Source organism: Ammospiza nelsoni, chromosome 14 (assembly GCF_027579445.1).
Source record: "Ammospiza nelsoni isolate bAmmNel1 chromosome 14, bAmmNel1.pri, whole genome shotgun sequence".
In the NCBI taxonomy this organism is placed as follows: Eukaryota; Metazoa; Chordata; class Aves; order Passeriformes; family Passerellidae; genus Ammospiza; species Ammospiza nelsoni.
Window position 1 is genome coordinate 15896166 of NC_080646.1, and position 18107 is coordinate 15914272.

At 41.4% G+C, this 18107-nt stretch overlaps 2 protein-coding genes across 3 annotated transcripts in view; one reads left to right on the plus strand and one right to left on the minus strand.

Annotated features, from left to right (window-relative positions):
• Positions 1–18107, minus strand: part of NRG4 (neuregulin 4) — a 46493-nt gene that overhangs the window by 6499 nt on the left and 21887 nt on the right. The window contains exons 1-4 of one of the 2 annotated variants that reach the window (XM_059482596.1): positions 14602–14749; positions 10337–10497; positions 9315–9369; positions 5280–5373 (exon numbers count right to left, since the gene is read on the minus strand). In XM_059482596.1, the coding sequence (XP_059338579.1) occupies positions 5280–5373; positions 9315–9324 (104 nt within the window). In that variant the 5' untranslated portion in view covers positions 9325–9369; positions 10337–10497; positions 14602–14749. Of the gene's footprint in view, positions 1–5279; positions 5374–9314; positions 9370–10336; positions 10498–14601; positions 14750–18107 lie in introns of those variants that run through there. The other variant, XM_059482597.1, reaches the window with a different exon arrangement.
• TMEM266 (transmembrane protein 266) overlaps positions 15591–18107 on the plus strand; it is an 81827-nt gene continuing 79310 nt past the window's right edge. Inside the window, exon 1 of the mRNA XM_059482585.1 lies at positions 15591–15730. The gene's annotated coding sequence lies outside the window, so the exon portion shown is untranslated. The remainder of the gene's footprint in view (positions 15731–18107) is intronic.

Consider the following 18107-nt stretch of genomic DNA (forward strand, 5'->3'; position numbering starts at 1 on the left):
CTTGCTGGAAGTTATTCCATGCTACCTAGAAAATGCCGTCATATAACCTAAAAATTATGTAGGGTTTCATAGAAACAGGAAAATTAAGATGAGGTGTCTTTGGGTTACATTTTAATAATAAAATTATAGCTAATGTGACCAAGCTGTGCTACAGTTATGGCATTTCTGAAAATCCAGATATTCAAATATTGGTTTGAATAAGCTTTTATGAAGTTACCCTTCCTGATGTACAAATAGGTAAAGGCCTATGTTAAAGATAGAAGCAACTGATGCTTTAAGACAATCAGGAAAGGTTTCTTCTGCAAGTCCTTTGCTAAAATAGGTAGAAAGAAACTAAGCAGACTTCAGTAATTGGCAGTGGAACTCTCTCAGACCTGCTTATCCTGTTGCACTAGGAAAGCTCCAATAATTTCAGTGGAGTTACACATGCAGTGACTGCAAGCAAGACAGAAACAGTCTCTAAGCAGCATGTGGTCTGTGAACATAGCCCAGAACCTTGGTGTCTGTGCAGCCTCAGTCTTACTGTACACCCCTCAAAAGCCAGGGGCAGCTCTGTTTATCCTGTCTGTAATGGATGCCCAAAGCAGCACAGCAGTTAAGGGCAGCTGCTGACATGGCAGGCACTGCTGCACCTGCCCCTGAATGAGCTGGGGCAAACCCCAGAGGAGCCTGGTGCAGGAGGAGGAGCTGCACTCACTGTGTTTGTGGTCCCTGGCAGGTGTTGCTGGTGCACATCACCTGCAGGCTGTTAACCTGCTCTGCTGCTGCACATGGCCTTTAAATGGCCCTGCTATGCAGCATTCCAGAGTTGATTCTTAAAATGGAAAAAAGGTCTTTCCCCCTCTAAGGAAATTGAATTTCTAATTCAGAGTTGAAAGACAGCAGACTTCAATGTTTGAGGAAAATCTGTGACTGAAACATCCCATTTTCAGCTGGCATCCAGATTTCTGCTCTCCTAGGTGGCTGCACACACGTGCACACACACCCACAGCTCTTGTCAGATAAGATGAGCCAGCCTTAAATGTTGTATACAAATGTCCCATAGGAGCTCCAGACAAAACACCAGCATATGGAAAGAAATCCATAGAATCTTTCAGCACAGGGTATTAATCACATCAGCATCAATGCAAGGGGGAAGAAAATGCACTGCATTGGATAAGATGTCAGGAGATGACCAGCAGGTGTGCAATTCCATTGATCCTTTACAATCTGATTGGTAAGTAAAACATAACAGCCTTGCAGTAACAGGGGCATCACTGCTGTCTCCTTTCAGATGCTGCTCGTTGGACACTGCAATGATCCTGTGGCACTGGGATTTAGCAAGAAGGTGAAGTTTCTTTCTTTGCCAGACTCTAAGGTGGGCATCATAAGGAAGTAGAATTTGAGTCAAATATGCAGATTCTCACTGCTTTGCATTATACTATCAGGGTGTTTACTTTACTTTTCATTTAGTCTTCCTTTAGTCAGAAAAATTTTGGATACTTCTTGGTATAAAAACTATTTCCATGTAAATACAAAGCTCTGAGCAGAAAAAGATGAGAAATTATCTGCTTGTCAATGCAATTCAGATTACATGGCTGATAACTTCAAAATCAACATAATCTTCAGTCTGTAGCAGATTCCTCAAAGTTGTCCTAATACATACAGTCTAAGAACATCTAGTAAGTATGGAAAAGAATTTAGAGCCAAAGTGAATAAGCAACAGCAAAATTAATTGTACACCTGAGCAACTCTTTAAAAATTTTTGCATTTAGAGAAGTTTCAAAACTGTTACTGTCTACACACTGAGAGTAAAAAATAAAATGCTCCTACTGGAGAGAAGTTGAAAGAAAGGGTTATTCTTCTCTAAAACAATGGCTTATTCTCCTCTCCCTTAGCTATGTGTTTATATGGGAAGGTTTCCCTATCTAGCAGTTATATTCATTTGGATTGGTAATTGTTTTCAAACACATAAGAGAGTGTTGCATTTTATATCTTATGTTCCATTTAAAAGAAATCCTAATTACTGACTCTTTTTAGCTATACTTTTGGTGTGTATTCTAACTTTCATTACTACCTTTCAAGCCAAAAGTAGAACTGAGAAATACTTATTGGTCAGGTTGTTTCCAAAGAATCCGAGGTACATTAAAGTGTATTTTTTGGAGGCAGAGAAAGAAGAAAAGCTCAGATGACTGGGAAGCCCTTCCCTGGCAACTTGTAGGGTGCATATTCTGCAGGCTGAAAGCACAGCAAGTGTGTGACTTGTGGGGATGTCTGGAAGGGCCATGGCAGAGAGCCAGGCAAGGAGGGAGCATACAGAAAGTGGGAGAAGGAATTTGCATGGCATTTACTGGATTACTGTAGGAAAGGTGGAGGAGAGATTTCATCAGGATGGAAGCAAAGGAAGGGGAAAAGGAAGAGATATCCCTGAAGATGCACAGGCATTTCAGGAAGGAGATTTGCAAGGCCTGCCTGTGTCTCTTGCAGTACTTAGCCCTGGGCAGAGTAGGATCCATGTCCCAAAATAAGTATTCACTGTTAATTTCTGTGTGTACTGCCCTCTGAAGCAGAGCTCTGTGCATGTTGTCTTATACCATCTGTATTTTGCTTGAAATACAGAAAAAATGCTCTCAGAAATCTGCCAAGTATAAGAAAAAAATGGGAGTACCAGAACTGCCCCTCAGAAACCAAAATCTTCACTTAATTCTGCAGTGCATTAATTGGTGATCATGGGACAGCTGTGCATCAGGTGCTGAGGCAAACAGCTTTCTGCCTTGTGCTTTACAATGCACCTGAGGCAGCTGCTTTTCCATCCTCCTGTCCTGCTGCCAGTTTGTTTACTTCATTGGAGTGTTCATGGTGACAGGTGTGCCTTTTACTGCTGAGAACATGAACTTCTTGTTGAGAAAGCACTGAGGGAAGATGGCAGCTGAGCACCTCATGTTTTAACACGTCAGCTGTATTTAAAATCTGCTACTGTTGCACATGGAGGGGGTCAATTAATGTTCAACAGATATTAAATCTCTGCCTTCTATGTATCTATTTGTGATTGATAAGAACCCCCTGAAATTCCAAAGGTAAACAGCAGCTCTTCATTTTTAGCATGCTACAAAACACGTATTTCTAAAGAATGATGCATTTTTCTGAGTCACATGGTGAAATTATTTCCAGTGATGTTGCATAGGGTGATCTGGACTAACTCTGCTGAGCACAACACATTTGTGTGACCAAGTACCATGGCAAGGCAAATGTGTTTTAAGGTATTTTTACGGTTTGCTAGTCTGTTCTTTCTCCATCTCCTCCTTTTAATTAACAATCATTCAGCCCTTGAGTCTAAAAGTGCTTTGAGTTTCCTTTCAGTAGGACATGACCATTTGAGAGCACTGGGGGGCTTTGGGTGGGATTTGGAAGAAACCTTCATCAAAGAAACTGCGCAACTGTGTGATGATACCAGTCATAAAGTTCCAAAGCACCAAATATTTTCTGAATTCTGCTGAATAGTGATGCATTTTTTCTGTTGTTTCTATTCACATCACTGCTGATTACTAAGATATCTGTGTGTAAACAAAACCTTTCTCATCTATAATTAGCCTTCTCTGACTGATTAAGGAACATGCTTAGAATGATGATGTGCTTAAATAGAATGCTGCTATTTAAACCCATCTAACTTCATAATCAACCACTAGATACAGAAAAAAATAGTTGATAACTTAAATGCAATAAGATTGCCTGAGTGTAACAAAAATGCTCTTAAGATGTTACTTTTCTGCTTCAGCAGATTACAAAATCCTAAAGTACCTGAATTGAAAAAAACTTCATTTGGAGCTGTTAAGGTGGAAATTATCTATGCTGACTGGTTTGTGCTCCTGAAGAATGAATTTTTCTGGGTATTTGTTACTTCATATTTATAGTTATTGCATTGAATACAGATTCCTTGTTACACAGTCCAGTAGTAGTTGAGAGGGTGCTTTGAAATTGTGTAGCAGCTGCTCTTCAGTTTAACCATTCATTTTTCATTTATGTACAATAATACAGGATTCCTTCTAGGAAAAAAACATATATATTTCAAAATGTTTTACTTTTTTTTGTGTAGTATTCATTTTATATTGCATAATCTTGCAAGGTTTAGCACATAGAGTAAATCATCACACAGCACTTCAGAGCTTTAATCTCACTTCTGGATCTGATTCATTGTGACACTGAACAATGACAGTGATATGCTGTGTATATTTTTCAGTGAGCATTTACCACAAAATTGCCTCTTTTCTCCCTGTCTAAGTAAATGAGTTTACGTGCTTGAGTTTAAGTATTTAGATTGAACTGTACCAAACAAAAAGTAATATTTTAATTAGGCATCTGGGAAAAGACGTTGTTTCCTTCTTCACCTGTTTTATCCAGTTATCATTAGTTATAGCTCAAGACAGAAGAGGGAACAAAAGTTGCCATAGAAGAAAAAAGATAATATCCTTAAGTGTATCTAATATTTGTCTGAATGCCTATTTTTTTGTTAAGCAAACCCATTAAATCAACCATAAATGATTTTGATGAATAACTCAGAAATAGTAAATGCAGGACTGTGAACAGTGACAGTTTTATGGAGCCTCTTATGTCTTGTCAATCCAGAGAATAAAAAGATAGGGCAGTATTTATGCAGGAAATGTGTCCACATGCAAAACCAGGCAGTGCTTCTTTTCCAGTTTGCTACATGGGCTTCAGCAGGAAGAATGGTTTTGTCATAGAGTGTTTTAAGAAGTGTCTCTATTTGCTGCCTTGATGTTTCTTTATCAAGCAGTCTTTGGCTGTCACTATAAAGCTGCTCTTTGAGTATTTCAGCATGACTTGAAGAACATAGTAAGTCTTGAATTACATTAATTTTTTCCCTCTTAAAATATTATATTATTTTTTGTGTCTCTGCATTTTGATCAGGTCAGGCCATTTTAAATTATAAAAAATTTTGGGATATAATTAACTTGTTAGAAAAGCTGTACTTTGCCTTTCTGAATGCTTTTCCCACAGCCTATATTCCATGAGGCAAAGGGTATTTTGTTCTTTCTGTATTGTAATAAGGAAATATGGCTCTAATTATAGATATAATCCTGAATGCATATGTAACTGAATACTGTTCCACCTACCAAGCAAGTATACACATTTCTTTTTCTCATATAACCATGTCTCTGTAAACTAGGTAAGTAATAGGTAATTGGTATTTAGAAGTGATTCCTTAAAGAAGGAAAATGGAGAAATAGTCTTTAGACAGCTACTGTCCAATACTTAGACACACAAACTTCAGTTTCACTGACCTGCAGAATGGACTGGATACAGTAGGAATCATATAACAAATCCCTCCATTTAGACAAAAAGATCCATAACTGGTGCCACAGAGTTCTTCATGATCTTAAAAATAAGACCAAAAGAAACACTGAGAAAAACAGACTTCAAACCAAAAGAACCACAAAAATAAACTACCACCCAAATGAAACCAGCCTATGAGCAAAAAAAGGTACAGGTCTTGCCTTCCAGGCCAGCAACACAGAGCACTCTTTTGCTGAACAGTTTCATGTAACAATATGGAGAAAAGATCACAAATTTATCACCATATCAGATGTGAAACAGATAAATGGGATGAATAAATCAAACTTTCTCTTGCAGTGAGAAATTCTCCATTACTTCCCTTGCCTCTCATGAGCACTCATACAGTGAGTGCAGGGGTTCACACCATGACTCAGGTGAAGTCTGGTTTCTCCTGTTCAGTGGCACAAAGCACCTTTAGCTGAACTGGCTCCTGCAACAGAGTCAGTCAGTGCAGAGGCACCCAGTGCCAGCTCAGGGCAGGATATTGTGAGGCTGCTCTGGGCTGCACTAAAACTGAAATGGGACCCTGGGACACCCCTGGGCTTCCCCACCCCAACTCTCAATTTCTCAATGGCCAAACCAGGGCACAGCCTGCAGCACTCACTTATGGACAGGACTGCTGGCTACAGTATCATTAACACAGATCTCAAAAAGGCTTTTTCCTTACTCAGTAGGCTTCTTAGATGAATTCTTAATGTGTTAAACACAACTAGGCATTCTGATAACACCCCAAATACAGGACACTAATGTTGGCACTTGTAGCAGCACTTGTCCATTTTGTGCTTAAAAAGCACATCTAACTGTTCCACTTCACTCTTCCTGAAAGCAATCTAAATTTGGAAGTTGGACTGAATATATTTATGACACAATTAATGCATCAGTAACTCATTTCATATATATGCATCTAATATTTTATATATTTCTTCCATCTTATGAAACCACAGTATCTCAATCAAAACAAAAATAGACCAGTCTTCTGACATCACAAGGGTGATAGTCATGTGTTGCCTCACACTTTAGGTGTTCTTGCTGTTATTTCTCTCAGAAGTTCTGAAAACCAGAATTCTGCTGTGTCACTATTTATGTATAGAAGACATGTACTATACATAACAGAGTTAAGAGGAGTCAAGATTTTAGTTTTCTTATTTGTCCTTCAAGAAAAAGAGTTAGAGTTCCCCTTTATTCCTGCAGAAAAATAAAAAGTAAGAAGTGTGGCTGTAAGACATTCCACCCTAGAGACACCTTCTACAACTTATCTAAAATAAGCCAGGCTTTTCTAAGAGTGGCAGAAATGCTCAGCTACTTCTACTTATGTGCAAAAAATCATTGTGCATCCTCTATCCTCTAGGCCAGCTCTACCAAGTCTACTCTCCCTTCTTCTCCTACATTCTTCCATTTCTATGGCAGCATATTGATGCAGAAGTGTAAGTCCTTACATTACTTTAAGATGAAACAGTTACACCCCAGGGCCCAAGAGGAATTCAGTTTCATGTTCCTGTTACTGAAGTGCCAGCATCCAAATGATAACTGGACCTTCTTGCCTGTGTGCAGATAAATTAGGAAGCTGGAGGAGGGGAGAACAAAGGCTGGAAAGATTGTTCATGTTTGACCTTGTTGCACAGAAATATGTGCTCTGTCCTACCTTGTTAGAAGTTAACTGGAAATTTATTTTAACTCTGAAGCTTTCTGTGCTTGTCTGCTGGCAATTAATTTACTGCAAGTTCACAATTAAAAGACTTTTAAAATTATTTTGTATGGGTAACTGTACAATTGCAATAGGAATAAAATGGGAATGGGAGAAAACAAGGAGGTTTTTTAATAAGAACTACACCTTAGTTGATTTTCATTCTATTCAAACGTAACAGTGGACCTCCTGTGAGAGTTTAATTCAGTTGAAGGCTACATCCTTCCTTAAATCAAGAGAGGGCACTGGACACATCAGCAGTGTATCAGAATATCTATACAATTTTAAGAATCAAGTGAGAAAAACAAAACTCCCAACTTTGACCTGCTCTCAACTCTGTTAAGTGTCTGAGGGAGTTAACTGTTGAAATTCTAGCAGACAGAAAAGGAAGATGATAGAAGGTGGGCCCTGCAGAAAAATCCTTTTGAACAGATCACAGAAAGGTTTCAAAGGAATTCTCATGAGAATTAATGAGAATTTGTTAGCCTCCTTAAAATCCTGCCTCGTTGCTTCTATTTCTTCATCCTTCTGCAGAAATAGACCTGCCTCACCCTGGCACAGGGGCACAGCACTGAAGAATGCTAAATGCCTCCAGTCATTCATGCCTTGGGACATCTGGGAGAATGAACACTGTTAAGGTGTGATCTTTGTATCAAGGACCAGCTCTGCAGCCCAACCAGGCATTTCTGCTCTGGCAAAATACCTCAGGCACTTTCTCTTAGGTCTATTAGAAAAAAGTGAGAGAGGTGGAGAGAGAGAACAAAAAGTGCCTAGGAAGCCTTTGAAACCTTTTTGATTGTAATTACAGACAACTTTTCTATAGGCTATTTCTTTCTAGAAATAGACTTTTCTTCCAGTACTAAGGGGAAAATGGCAACCTTAATTCCAGCAGTAATGAGAAACTTGAAGAAATATCTATGTCCACATTGATCAGATACCCCTTTTTTCCATCCACTTGTGCTTTTCATTAATTCTATTTTGTGTTTTAATACTTTGCTACTGATCACTAAAACTATCTGAGTAACACAGTACAATGTAGACGTTAGAATTATGAAAGACAATCAAAGAAATTCAGGAAGCTTTAACACCAAGAAAAAATATTACTAACAAATTGTAATTTGCTACAACACAAAAATAGGTAGTATTGTACTCCACACCTATGATATTGAAATGCAGTAGCTTGCTGCAAATTTCAAAGTTACAGTTCTGTATTTGTGGACAGGAAAGTGTGAAAGCACCAGTTTACCCCTTTAAATCAATAGTCAGTGATGCAAAAGAGTATACTGGAGAATCAGAGGGGGTTCAATACAAGTCAAAACCCAATTACATTAGCATTGGTGAATGTTTTATGATTTTTCATGAGGTAAGTCAATACATTATATTAATCTAAAAATGCAAATTTCATGCTTTGAAAGTCAAATGCATACTACAGTCAGACTCCATAATGAGACAAGACAAGAGATGATGGGCAATTAAAAAAATACAAAAGATTTAGCTTTAAAATTAATAGAACTCTATCAATGTATGTTGTACATAACATATAAGTATGTATTTTGATACCACCTTCTGTGTGAGAGATTTAAGAGAAGTAGGACACAAAAGCTTCTTCTTTAAAAAACTGGATTTTGGTGGAAGAAGTGAAGAGGAATAAAATGAGGTTGTTTTTTCTAATGCTAGACTGAATACTTAAAACTGACTGAGGTAATAGCAGCCTCTAAATACACTTATGCTTAATTATTCTTTCTGAGGACATGCAGGTGTCCTGGTTTCAGCTGGGATAGAGTTAATTTTCTCCCTAGTAGCTGGTACAGTGGTGTGTCCCTAAACTGTCTTGTCTGTTTGTATTTAAACTTTTGTAACCTGACTGTCCTGACTTTAAAAAATAACTAAATGCAAGCTCAATATAATCTTAACCCCAAAGAGCCAGCCAGACTTGATAATCTACATGTAGACTCAGCTGTCTTGCCTAGTCCAGAGGCTAAAATCCTGGACTGCTAACACAAGAAAGTGAGAGAGAGGAGTGGGAAATGTTGGCAGAAGGTAAAAGGGGGCTGATGCATGCTCACTTGTAAGCAGCTTTACCCTGCACAGTAACCAGTCACACACTGAAATATCAATATTGATCACAGCAAACACCTCCTTACAGGATTTGTACCACTGGCTGGTAAACTCTGGTGAGGGATGGCATCTCTGCAGAGCAGTTGTGACAGTCCCAGTGGCAGCTATCAAAATCAATGCCACTTCAGTGAATTCTAATGTGTAGATGGACATATCCAAGTAAAGACTTGGCAGTAGTTACCTGTTCGCATATTATTCCCACAACAATTTTTGTTCTTGGTCAGAGGCAACAGCACCTAAAGACAAACATGTAAATTAAGCATATAATTTTTGAACCTGGTGTCCTTTCCCCCTGAAGAAATAGCTATTGGAATGCAACTTTCAGTGCTTCTGCTAAGACATCAGTTGCACTCTGTCAGTAATGCACTGTTATATGGAAGTTCCATTAATTCACAGTTAATGGCAAACACTCAAGTCTGCTGTCAAGTTCAGTGAATCCCTGAAGGCAGAATAAAACTAAATTCAGGCTAAAGCATGTTTAAACAATGAATATGTTTTAAAAACTGCCATGCTTATTCAGAATTGTAATACCTGATGCATTTAGGCAGTCTGATTGATTCTGGCTGGCTAATTAGATTGACACTTGCACCTTGAAAGACAGTGCACTCAACTGAACAATTCCTCAGACTGCTAATTAGTCAGGTAAGATCTTGGTGGTAGAACTCTTCCATTCCACAAACAAGAACTTTCTAATTTGTCATTTCTCACAGTCAATATGTGTTTCACTTGAGTGTCCCTCATGTCTGGATGTCAGGTGAAATTGTAATATAAGCTATGAATTTATCAAACTTGTACAATGATTTTTTACATCTTCAATAGAAACCCTCTGCCTGGACAGAAACCAATGTTCACTTCACATTGCTAAAATAATCTTATTCTGTAGACATGCCAACTCTATAACCATCTATCCTAGCTATATTCTGTTTTCTTGTAATATAGCCAAGACTTACTGTACCAAATAGGTTACTGAACAAGTCTAACATAATAGATCATTTTGTCATGTTTGCTTTCTTTCTTCAGAGTGTATGCAAAGTAAATACTTAAGCAAACTGTCCTATATTGGAAGAAAGATTTTTTTTAAACCATTAAATGATCAAATAAACTATCAGCTTTATGATAAATAGTTGCCTATACTGCAGCTTTAACTAACAGCTGACTTTCTGTAGAGGCCCATTTCAAGAGGTGTAATGCATTTGTACTTACTTTGTAAGCAGCTGGTTCTGGTTTTCATGGAACCTCACGTGGCTTCTCTAGCTTTTTACCTGTCCTGTCCATACAGGACAATGAGAACTGGCAGCTCCCTGTGACACTGGGCTGTAACAGCAAGGTCCCCACCCAGAGGTGGCTCACAGCTCCACTTTGCTCTGTGTACAGAAGCAAGAACAATTAACACAGCATGTGGCACTTCAGAACTAAAATCTTTTCAAAAGAAATAAATCAGGAGATTCATTTTTGTAGCAGTCAAGATCTGGATTCTCTATGTGATGTTAAAAAGGTTTCCAGTTTACATACAGTGCAGTGGGGTGAGGTTACAACAAGAACAAACACATGTACAGAACAGGGTAACACCCCTCATGCTCACAGGATTACTTGCATATTTTTCTAGGGTTATCAGTACTAAAGTTTATTGCTGAATTCAAAATACTCACAAAATGTAGTACATGTAAATAGTATCATACATATATTTTACACTGGCATCAAAAATCTGATTTAAATTTGTGTTTTATGGGAGCAAATAGTCTTTGTTCATTTAGTTTCCCTTTTCACAGAAAGCTCCACTAAACTGTATAATATCCAATAACTCTCATAAAATATAAACAGGATATATAAACTAAATTTCATTACTAGCTCCTGTACTAGATTTAATTAGGATATGAATCCTTGAATTGACAAAACAGCTTGAGTTTTGCTACTGCCAAAAGGAGATCTCACATTTCCTCTCCTTCATCTTGCACTCAGTATGTACCTCAGTATCCCTGGTGCTGGTCCTGGTCTAAGTTCAACTTTTTCAGAAGATGCTTAAATCCAATGATCTGGCAGAAAATCCCTTAGGGCAAGCTGATGGTTTTCTCCTGCATCAGTGTGTTAAATGGATGTGCTGTGCAACTCATCAGCTCTTGGGACTAGGACTAAATGTTCCATGTAAGACAAATTGTTTATAAGCTGAGTGTATAGAGCAAGACAGCTTGAGGAAGGCTGTGGGGCTACTAATAATTTATTTTCAAACTCTGTTGCCTGTGTATTCAAGGAAATAGGGGGTGACAAAGAGAAGGAGTGAAAATACTTCCCCACCAATGTGAAAGCATAACTTTATTTTTTAATCCTTGTAATAAGTATCACAATATGGGTCTAAAGATGCCTTTTTAAAGAGGTGTTGCTGACAGCATTCACAGCTTTGACTTTTTTGTTTCTAAGACTGAGAAGTACATCATTAGGTAATGATGTATTTAGATGTTTTTCTCTGAGGTGTTGCACTCTGAACAGAAGTTCAAGTATGTATCAGTGTTCTAAAAAGAATAAACTGGACTATCTCATTAGATAATAAGATGATATATTTAAAGAAAAGAAAGCACTGCAGCAGAAATTGTTGCTAAATTTGATTGTAACTCAGGTCTGTGTGTGCACTGAGTTCATACTAGAAACACAAAGATCATCTGTGCACCTTTCTTGCACTTTCCAAACTGAGTCTTCCTCCAGATGCAGATATAGCCTATGCTCACAGAAGCTAAAAATCCAATTGTATGAATGCTCAAATATTTACCTTCCATGTATCTTGGGAGTTTGTGAAATGTTACTTTGTATATCCAGTTAAGAGTATTTTATTCTGAAATACAAAATATAGCCTGTATTGCTCTGTGCCAGCTTGTTGAAAAATCTTGTCAGTTCTACCCTTTTCCCCTCATCTTTGTCATCTAAACTGATGCTAAGAATAGTAATGCGTTGTTTGAAATGCTTGTACATGAAAGGTAGGTCACCTGTGTATACTGAGATATATTGAAACAAGTCTTGAACTCGTTAGATTTGTCTTTAAATGAACCTGTGTGCTTTACTCCCCATCTATTTACATCAGAATCTGTATTGCCTCTTGGTTTTGTGTACTTTTACTGGTTAGCTGGCCTTAGCATCCACAGTACCTGTAAATCTTAATGAGCATAGGCAGATAAAATCAAGCACTGAATAATGATTTGGGCTTTGGTTTATGGATCTTTGCTATTCAAACACTCTTAAAATTAATCTCTATATAAACGCTCCCCCAAATTAAAGAAGATGGTTTCAGTCATGTGGCTATTTCAAATACACACTGTTTGTACATTCAGATTAAGTTGCACCTTACATCTGTCTTTGAGAATGGGATTTTACTGCATTATGTATTCTTTCTAAAATCAGAAAAGGTAAAATCTCATTCTGCCTCAATATTGAGCTCAAATATTTGGTCATGAAAACAATGAAGGGGAAAAATTTTAAAAATTGCTTATCATGCTGATTAAATATAAATTTCCTTCTGAGATGTCCTTGATACCTGTCAAGCAGTCAGTAGTCCACACCTCATACTTTCTCCAAGAGCCAGGAACTGTCCTGAAGTCTTGTTAAAAGGAGTCTGTATTTTCTCACCTAGGTATAACTCCTCAGACCTTCAGTGACTGATCTGAGCACAGAAAATCATCAGGCATCAGAAAAAATCCATCAAACTGCCTGAAACTGATGCCTTGTGAAGGCTGGCCTAGAACAAAGGCTCAATGGAGTTAAAGGGATTTTTTAAAAGGCCTCCATGGATCCACCTTGGACAGCACAAGAGCCCAGCCAGGGCTGCACCCCAGATGAGCCAAAAGGGACAACTGGTCATGAGGGCTCTCACTTTTGTAAGTTCTGCTCCATTTGCATATTGGGGTTAATTGTCCAGTTATAGCTCTAGGTTACGGAGTCCCATCCTTCTTGTTTTTCTCTCCTCAGTCCATGTTGTTTGTGCTCTTGGGCCTAAGATTTAGGTGCTTGTCCTTGGTCCCAAGCTAGGAAAGGAATTGTTTTGTCTCCCTGCTCTGTGAGGACAGCTCACCATCCCTTAGTATCAAGTTCAGAACTACACACTAGAGCAGTACAGAATCTGAAAAATAGAAAAGCTAAAACCTAAGGCATCAAAACAAATGAGGATCTCTATAAGGAGAAATTCCAGGTGAGATTTTATAACAAATCTGTATAAGAACTCAAATTTATACATTGGAAGTTTCTTTTAGCATGAGATAACCACAATATCAAGAAATTCTGACAAAAGACATGAAGCTAAAGCAGATGACAAATAGCTCACAAATCTCAACGTGCTTTGGTTGACAGGGTAATTTTTTTAGACACAGTTCTTCAAAATTCTTTCCATTGCAGTTTTCTGAAATGACAACAAATGGCTGAGTCCTCTTATCTTAGAAATCCCTACAGCAAATATTTAGGTTTACATTTTCATTTTTATCCACTAAAGTATGTCTAGGATTAATGACATACTAAAACAGGGGTAAAGCTCTCGTCATGGTGTTGAAATTGAAATTTGGGACATTACAGTGAATTTCAGGGGAAACTTCCCATTGCCAAAATTTCTTAAGCAGCTTGCAAACAACTGCAAATTTCCATCTGAAACCCCAGTTCTATTGTATGAGATATTCATACAGACACTGGCAAAGTTGAGGCTTCTGTCCAATGTAACTACTGTAGTCACACAACAGATTTGTAATTTTGAGATAAAGATTCCAGTTTCAAGCCTGTGTGTGCTTATGTGAGGGGAATTATTAAATTTTACAAGACCCCTGCATTCAAAAAAATCACTGTCAGTCCTGGAAAACAACCCCCACCACTATTCTATTATTCTGTGTGCTTACTGGTTTCTTCTGTGGCACTTTTGCTTCCAAGTTTCATCCCTAACTCTTGTAAGAAATCAACTGAAATGAATGCAACTTAAAGTTTGTCTCTGCATGAGACAAACCTCAGTGGCAGATGTAGTGTCCCTCATAATGTCAGGTCTCAAATGTCAATAATCTCAGATCCAGTAATCAGAACTCAAAAATCCATATTACAGGCTGACATACAAGAGACAGTTTAGCACATGGTGACACAATAAAATATACCAGTGCCACTTAAATGATCTTGAGTTACTAGCAATGTATGTCATAAGAGTTTAGATATTTACTTTACATGGCAGCCATCAGGAATCAAGTGTAACCAGTCTTCACAATAAAGATTTTGATTTTTTAAGATTCATCCATCACTAATAGCTGGTTGATGCTAACATCAGCTGTTCCAAAACACAGGGGAGATAACTGGCAAAACCTGAATTTCAGTCTCTATTATTTTGTCCATTTAAGGCACCTTAAATTAAAGGACTAAAGAAGTTCTTAACCTTGGGGCGTTTTACTTCATTTTTTTTTTTTTTTTGCTGCATTTAATTTTGTATTGAGTTAATTTGTTCTAGTTAAACCACGGCTTACCACAGCAAACGGGTATTCTTAACTCTGCTGGTGTAATCTTTCTCAGACATGCACAGGACAATCTGCTGAATCAACGTAATCCCTAATCCGCATGCCGGGATGCTGCAGCTGCTCGCTCCGGTGCCGTTATGTAATGCCGGCCTCCAGGCCCGGGGCAGAGCGGGGCGAGCGCGGCGCTCCGGGCGCTCCCCTCGTGCCGGGCCGGGCCGGGCGCGGCGCGGGGGTCGCGGCGCTGCCGCGGGGCGGGGCCGGGGGCTCGCGGCTCGTAGTACTCCAGCGCGCGCCGCCCGCCGCCGCGATTGGCCCGGCCGCGCCCGCGTGACGCGCGGCGGACGCGCGCGCGCCCCCTCCGCTCCCGCGGACCGACCCCGCGCGCCGGCCCCGCGTTTCCAAGGCGACCCGGCAGGAACGGCGGGAGGCGCGCGCGGGATCGCGCGCGGGCGGTCCCCGGGTTCCTCCCCGCGCGGCCGCGGGTCCCGCGCGGGGCGCGCGCCGGGCGCTGGCGGCGCGGGTGCCGCGGGCAGCAGGTACGTGAGGGGAGCCCCGGGGACGGAGGCGCGAGCGGGGAGCCCCGGTCAGCGCCGTGCCCCGCCGCGGGCAGCGGGTTCTCGGCCGCGCTCGAGCCGCGGGACCGTACCCGCCGCGGGTGCGCGCCGTGCCCCGTCACGGCCGTGCGCGGCTCGGGGATCCCGGTCCCTCAGCCTCCCGGGGCCGCCGCGCGCCCCGCCGTCCCCGCGGTCGGGCTGGGCGGCCCGGCGAGCTCCCCGCGCCGCGGCGGCGGGGGCCCGCTGGCGGGTGAGCCCCTCCGCGGCGGGCGGACAAAGTTTGGCGGCGGGCGCCGCCTCCCGCCAACTTGCCGGCGGTGGGGCCGGGGGCCCGAGGGCGCTGTGCCCCGGGCCGGCCTGCGGCGGGGCCCGAGCCCCCTCACGCGGGGTCAGCCGAGCCGCGGCCCGGCCGGGGAGGCGCGGGGGTCGCTCCGCCTGTACCGCGGGGCCGGAGCCGCGTTCCAGCGGGGCCGGGGGGCTCTGGGCGCTGAGGGGCGCCTCACGCGTCGCGGCCCGGCCCTCGCGCCTCCGGACGGGCCCGGCCGGACAACTTCGGATGTGCGGATCCCGAATACGAACATACGGTAATGCCTGAGCGCGAAAGTTGTTTTTATTATGTGTGTGTGTGCAAACCCACCCAACGGTGATGCCTCAGCAGTGTCCTCACGCAAGAGTACTCTGTATGTGTAAAGTGCTGCATTGCTTCTTGCGAACCCCCTGTCCTGGAGTAGCATCATTGCCTGCCCCAACGAGAAAAGGAATAGTGGTTTCTTTTCTAGAGTCGAAATCCAATTAGAGTGCTCTTTACTAGGGAATTTTCAGTTTGCCTTCCTTAAAATGTAATAAACTTAAGAGGCCTTTTTTGTTAGATTTGTAGAGGTGAAATCTAAATTGTGGGGACTGATGCACTGTAATGGGACAGCATGTCAGAGTAACTTTTCTTAAAAGTAGTAGTACGTGAACATGCATGGTTTCAAAGCTTGTTAGTATTCTGAAGTTAGGAAAAGGCTCTGCTAAGTGTATCTCCAGAATTTCTTGGTTCTTACGTGAAGGTTTAAGAGCAAACCGATCTACAAGCTCTGCATTAGAGCATGCACCTGACACCAGGTGTAACAGCTGCAGAAGATTTTATGTGTAAAAGAAGTAAAATGTGTAATGGTGTGGGGGTATTTACAGCTGTGAATGCAATCAGCAGAGAAGGCTCATTTGTTGGAGCGCAGGGCACCTCTCTGAGGCACATAGTCAGAAACTGCTGCTTTGCTATGTGACTCTTAGGAATCCTGCTATTTTTGCAACACTTATTTCTGGAATTTGAACAAAGAGGGGTAAGCAGCCTCTGTCCTTTTAACATGCTGTAATAACATTGCTAACCAAGCGTGGATTAGATGAAACAGTACTGATAATAATTTTTTGCTAGCTCCTGTGAAGATGCTGAGAGTTCCTGCAGGACACTTGTGAAAGGGTTTTTGCTACCACAGTCGTGTTAGGTGGGGGTTATAAATTAGACTGTACAAAATAGTAGCACATAGGTGCTTTGCAAGGAGATGCTGCAGTTAGCATTGTGCACTGGGTATCCTGTATGGTAAAATGTATGTTTGGTGCTGAGAACAATGTCTGGATTGTGAGGCAGAATACTCTGTGCAGAGAAGGGGAGGAATGCTTCTCATTTACAGAGGATGCAGAATAAGAAGCAAGTGTGTGCTGCTTCAAACGTGTTGTGGTTCCTAAATGCTGGGCAGAGTGTGCCCACAGTCAGTGAGGGGATGGTGTGAGTGAGGAGCCATTCCCAAAGCAATGCATGTACTTACTCATCTCAATTATTTCTCTGTGTTTCTGAACAAAGTGGAGTTTTTGCAGCTCTGTCCTGATGCAAAAGTGTTTAGGGCAAGATGCTGTTTTTGCCTGAAGGGTGAGAAGAGGTGGAAGTTGCACACAAATTGAGATGTGGTTATTGGGTAGTAATTATGCTAAAGACAGCAGAGATGTGAAGCAAGAGTACAGCTCTGCTATTTCAGCCACAAAACTGGAGCAGTAGGTAAGATAAAGATCTGAACTCGCACCGGTTTATGAAAAGGCCAGTAAGAAAATTAAGATGTGAGCTACGTATGCTTGCAGTGTGAGTATAAGTGCAAGCCTGCTACTCAGCTGAAGTGTTTTCAAATCTTGACTGACAGCATAAATGCAGAACATAACAGTAGCTGTCTCCCCTCTCGCTGTGCCTGTTCCCAGAGGTTAGTTGGATGTAAGTGTGATTACAGTTCTGAAGGTGCCCTGTACAAGATGCTTTACAGCTCATTATGCTCTCCTGGCCCCCAGGGCTGTAGTGCTGTTACACCAGGGGGGTTCAGTGGTGGCTCCCCAAACCCGGCTACCTGCAGCTTGCTGTTTGTCCCTGCTGGGCGCTCACTGCGGAGCCTGAGGCTGCAGTGGTGTTGCATCACGGGGGGACAGGACTCACAACGTCTCCAGCAGGATGGAGCACATGGTTTCTGTGTTCCTGCATGTGATCAGCTCCACATTGGGAGGAGAAACTGCACTGCCCTGCGAGATCCTGACATGACTAAAATTTACCTGCATCATCACTATTCGTGTAAATTAGTTGCATTACCTGGCAATAGCACAAGAATTAATTGAATTGTGTTACACAGGACAAAACTGCATCTTTTATTAGAGGAGCAAACGAGGTGTTACTTCAGTTACAGCAGTGCTCAGCTAAACTGCTTCCTGGACAATGGGATTAACTAACAGAAAAAATACTTTATCCCTATGAGCACTGCAGAACCAATATTGACATAGGAGACTGAGCTGGAGTCCTTTCTACTGCATGTGTTAACATCTAAAGTGTTCAATAAGTGCCATTTGAAGAATCTGCATTTCTAGTTGGTATATGAGAGGAGGACTGAGGTTTGATTCCTCCTTTTCCTCTCCTCGCTGGTTCTAGACTGATTCTGTATGCTGCTG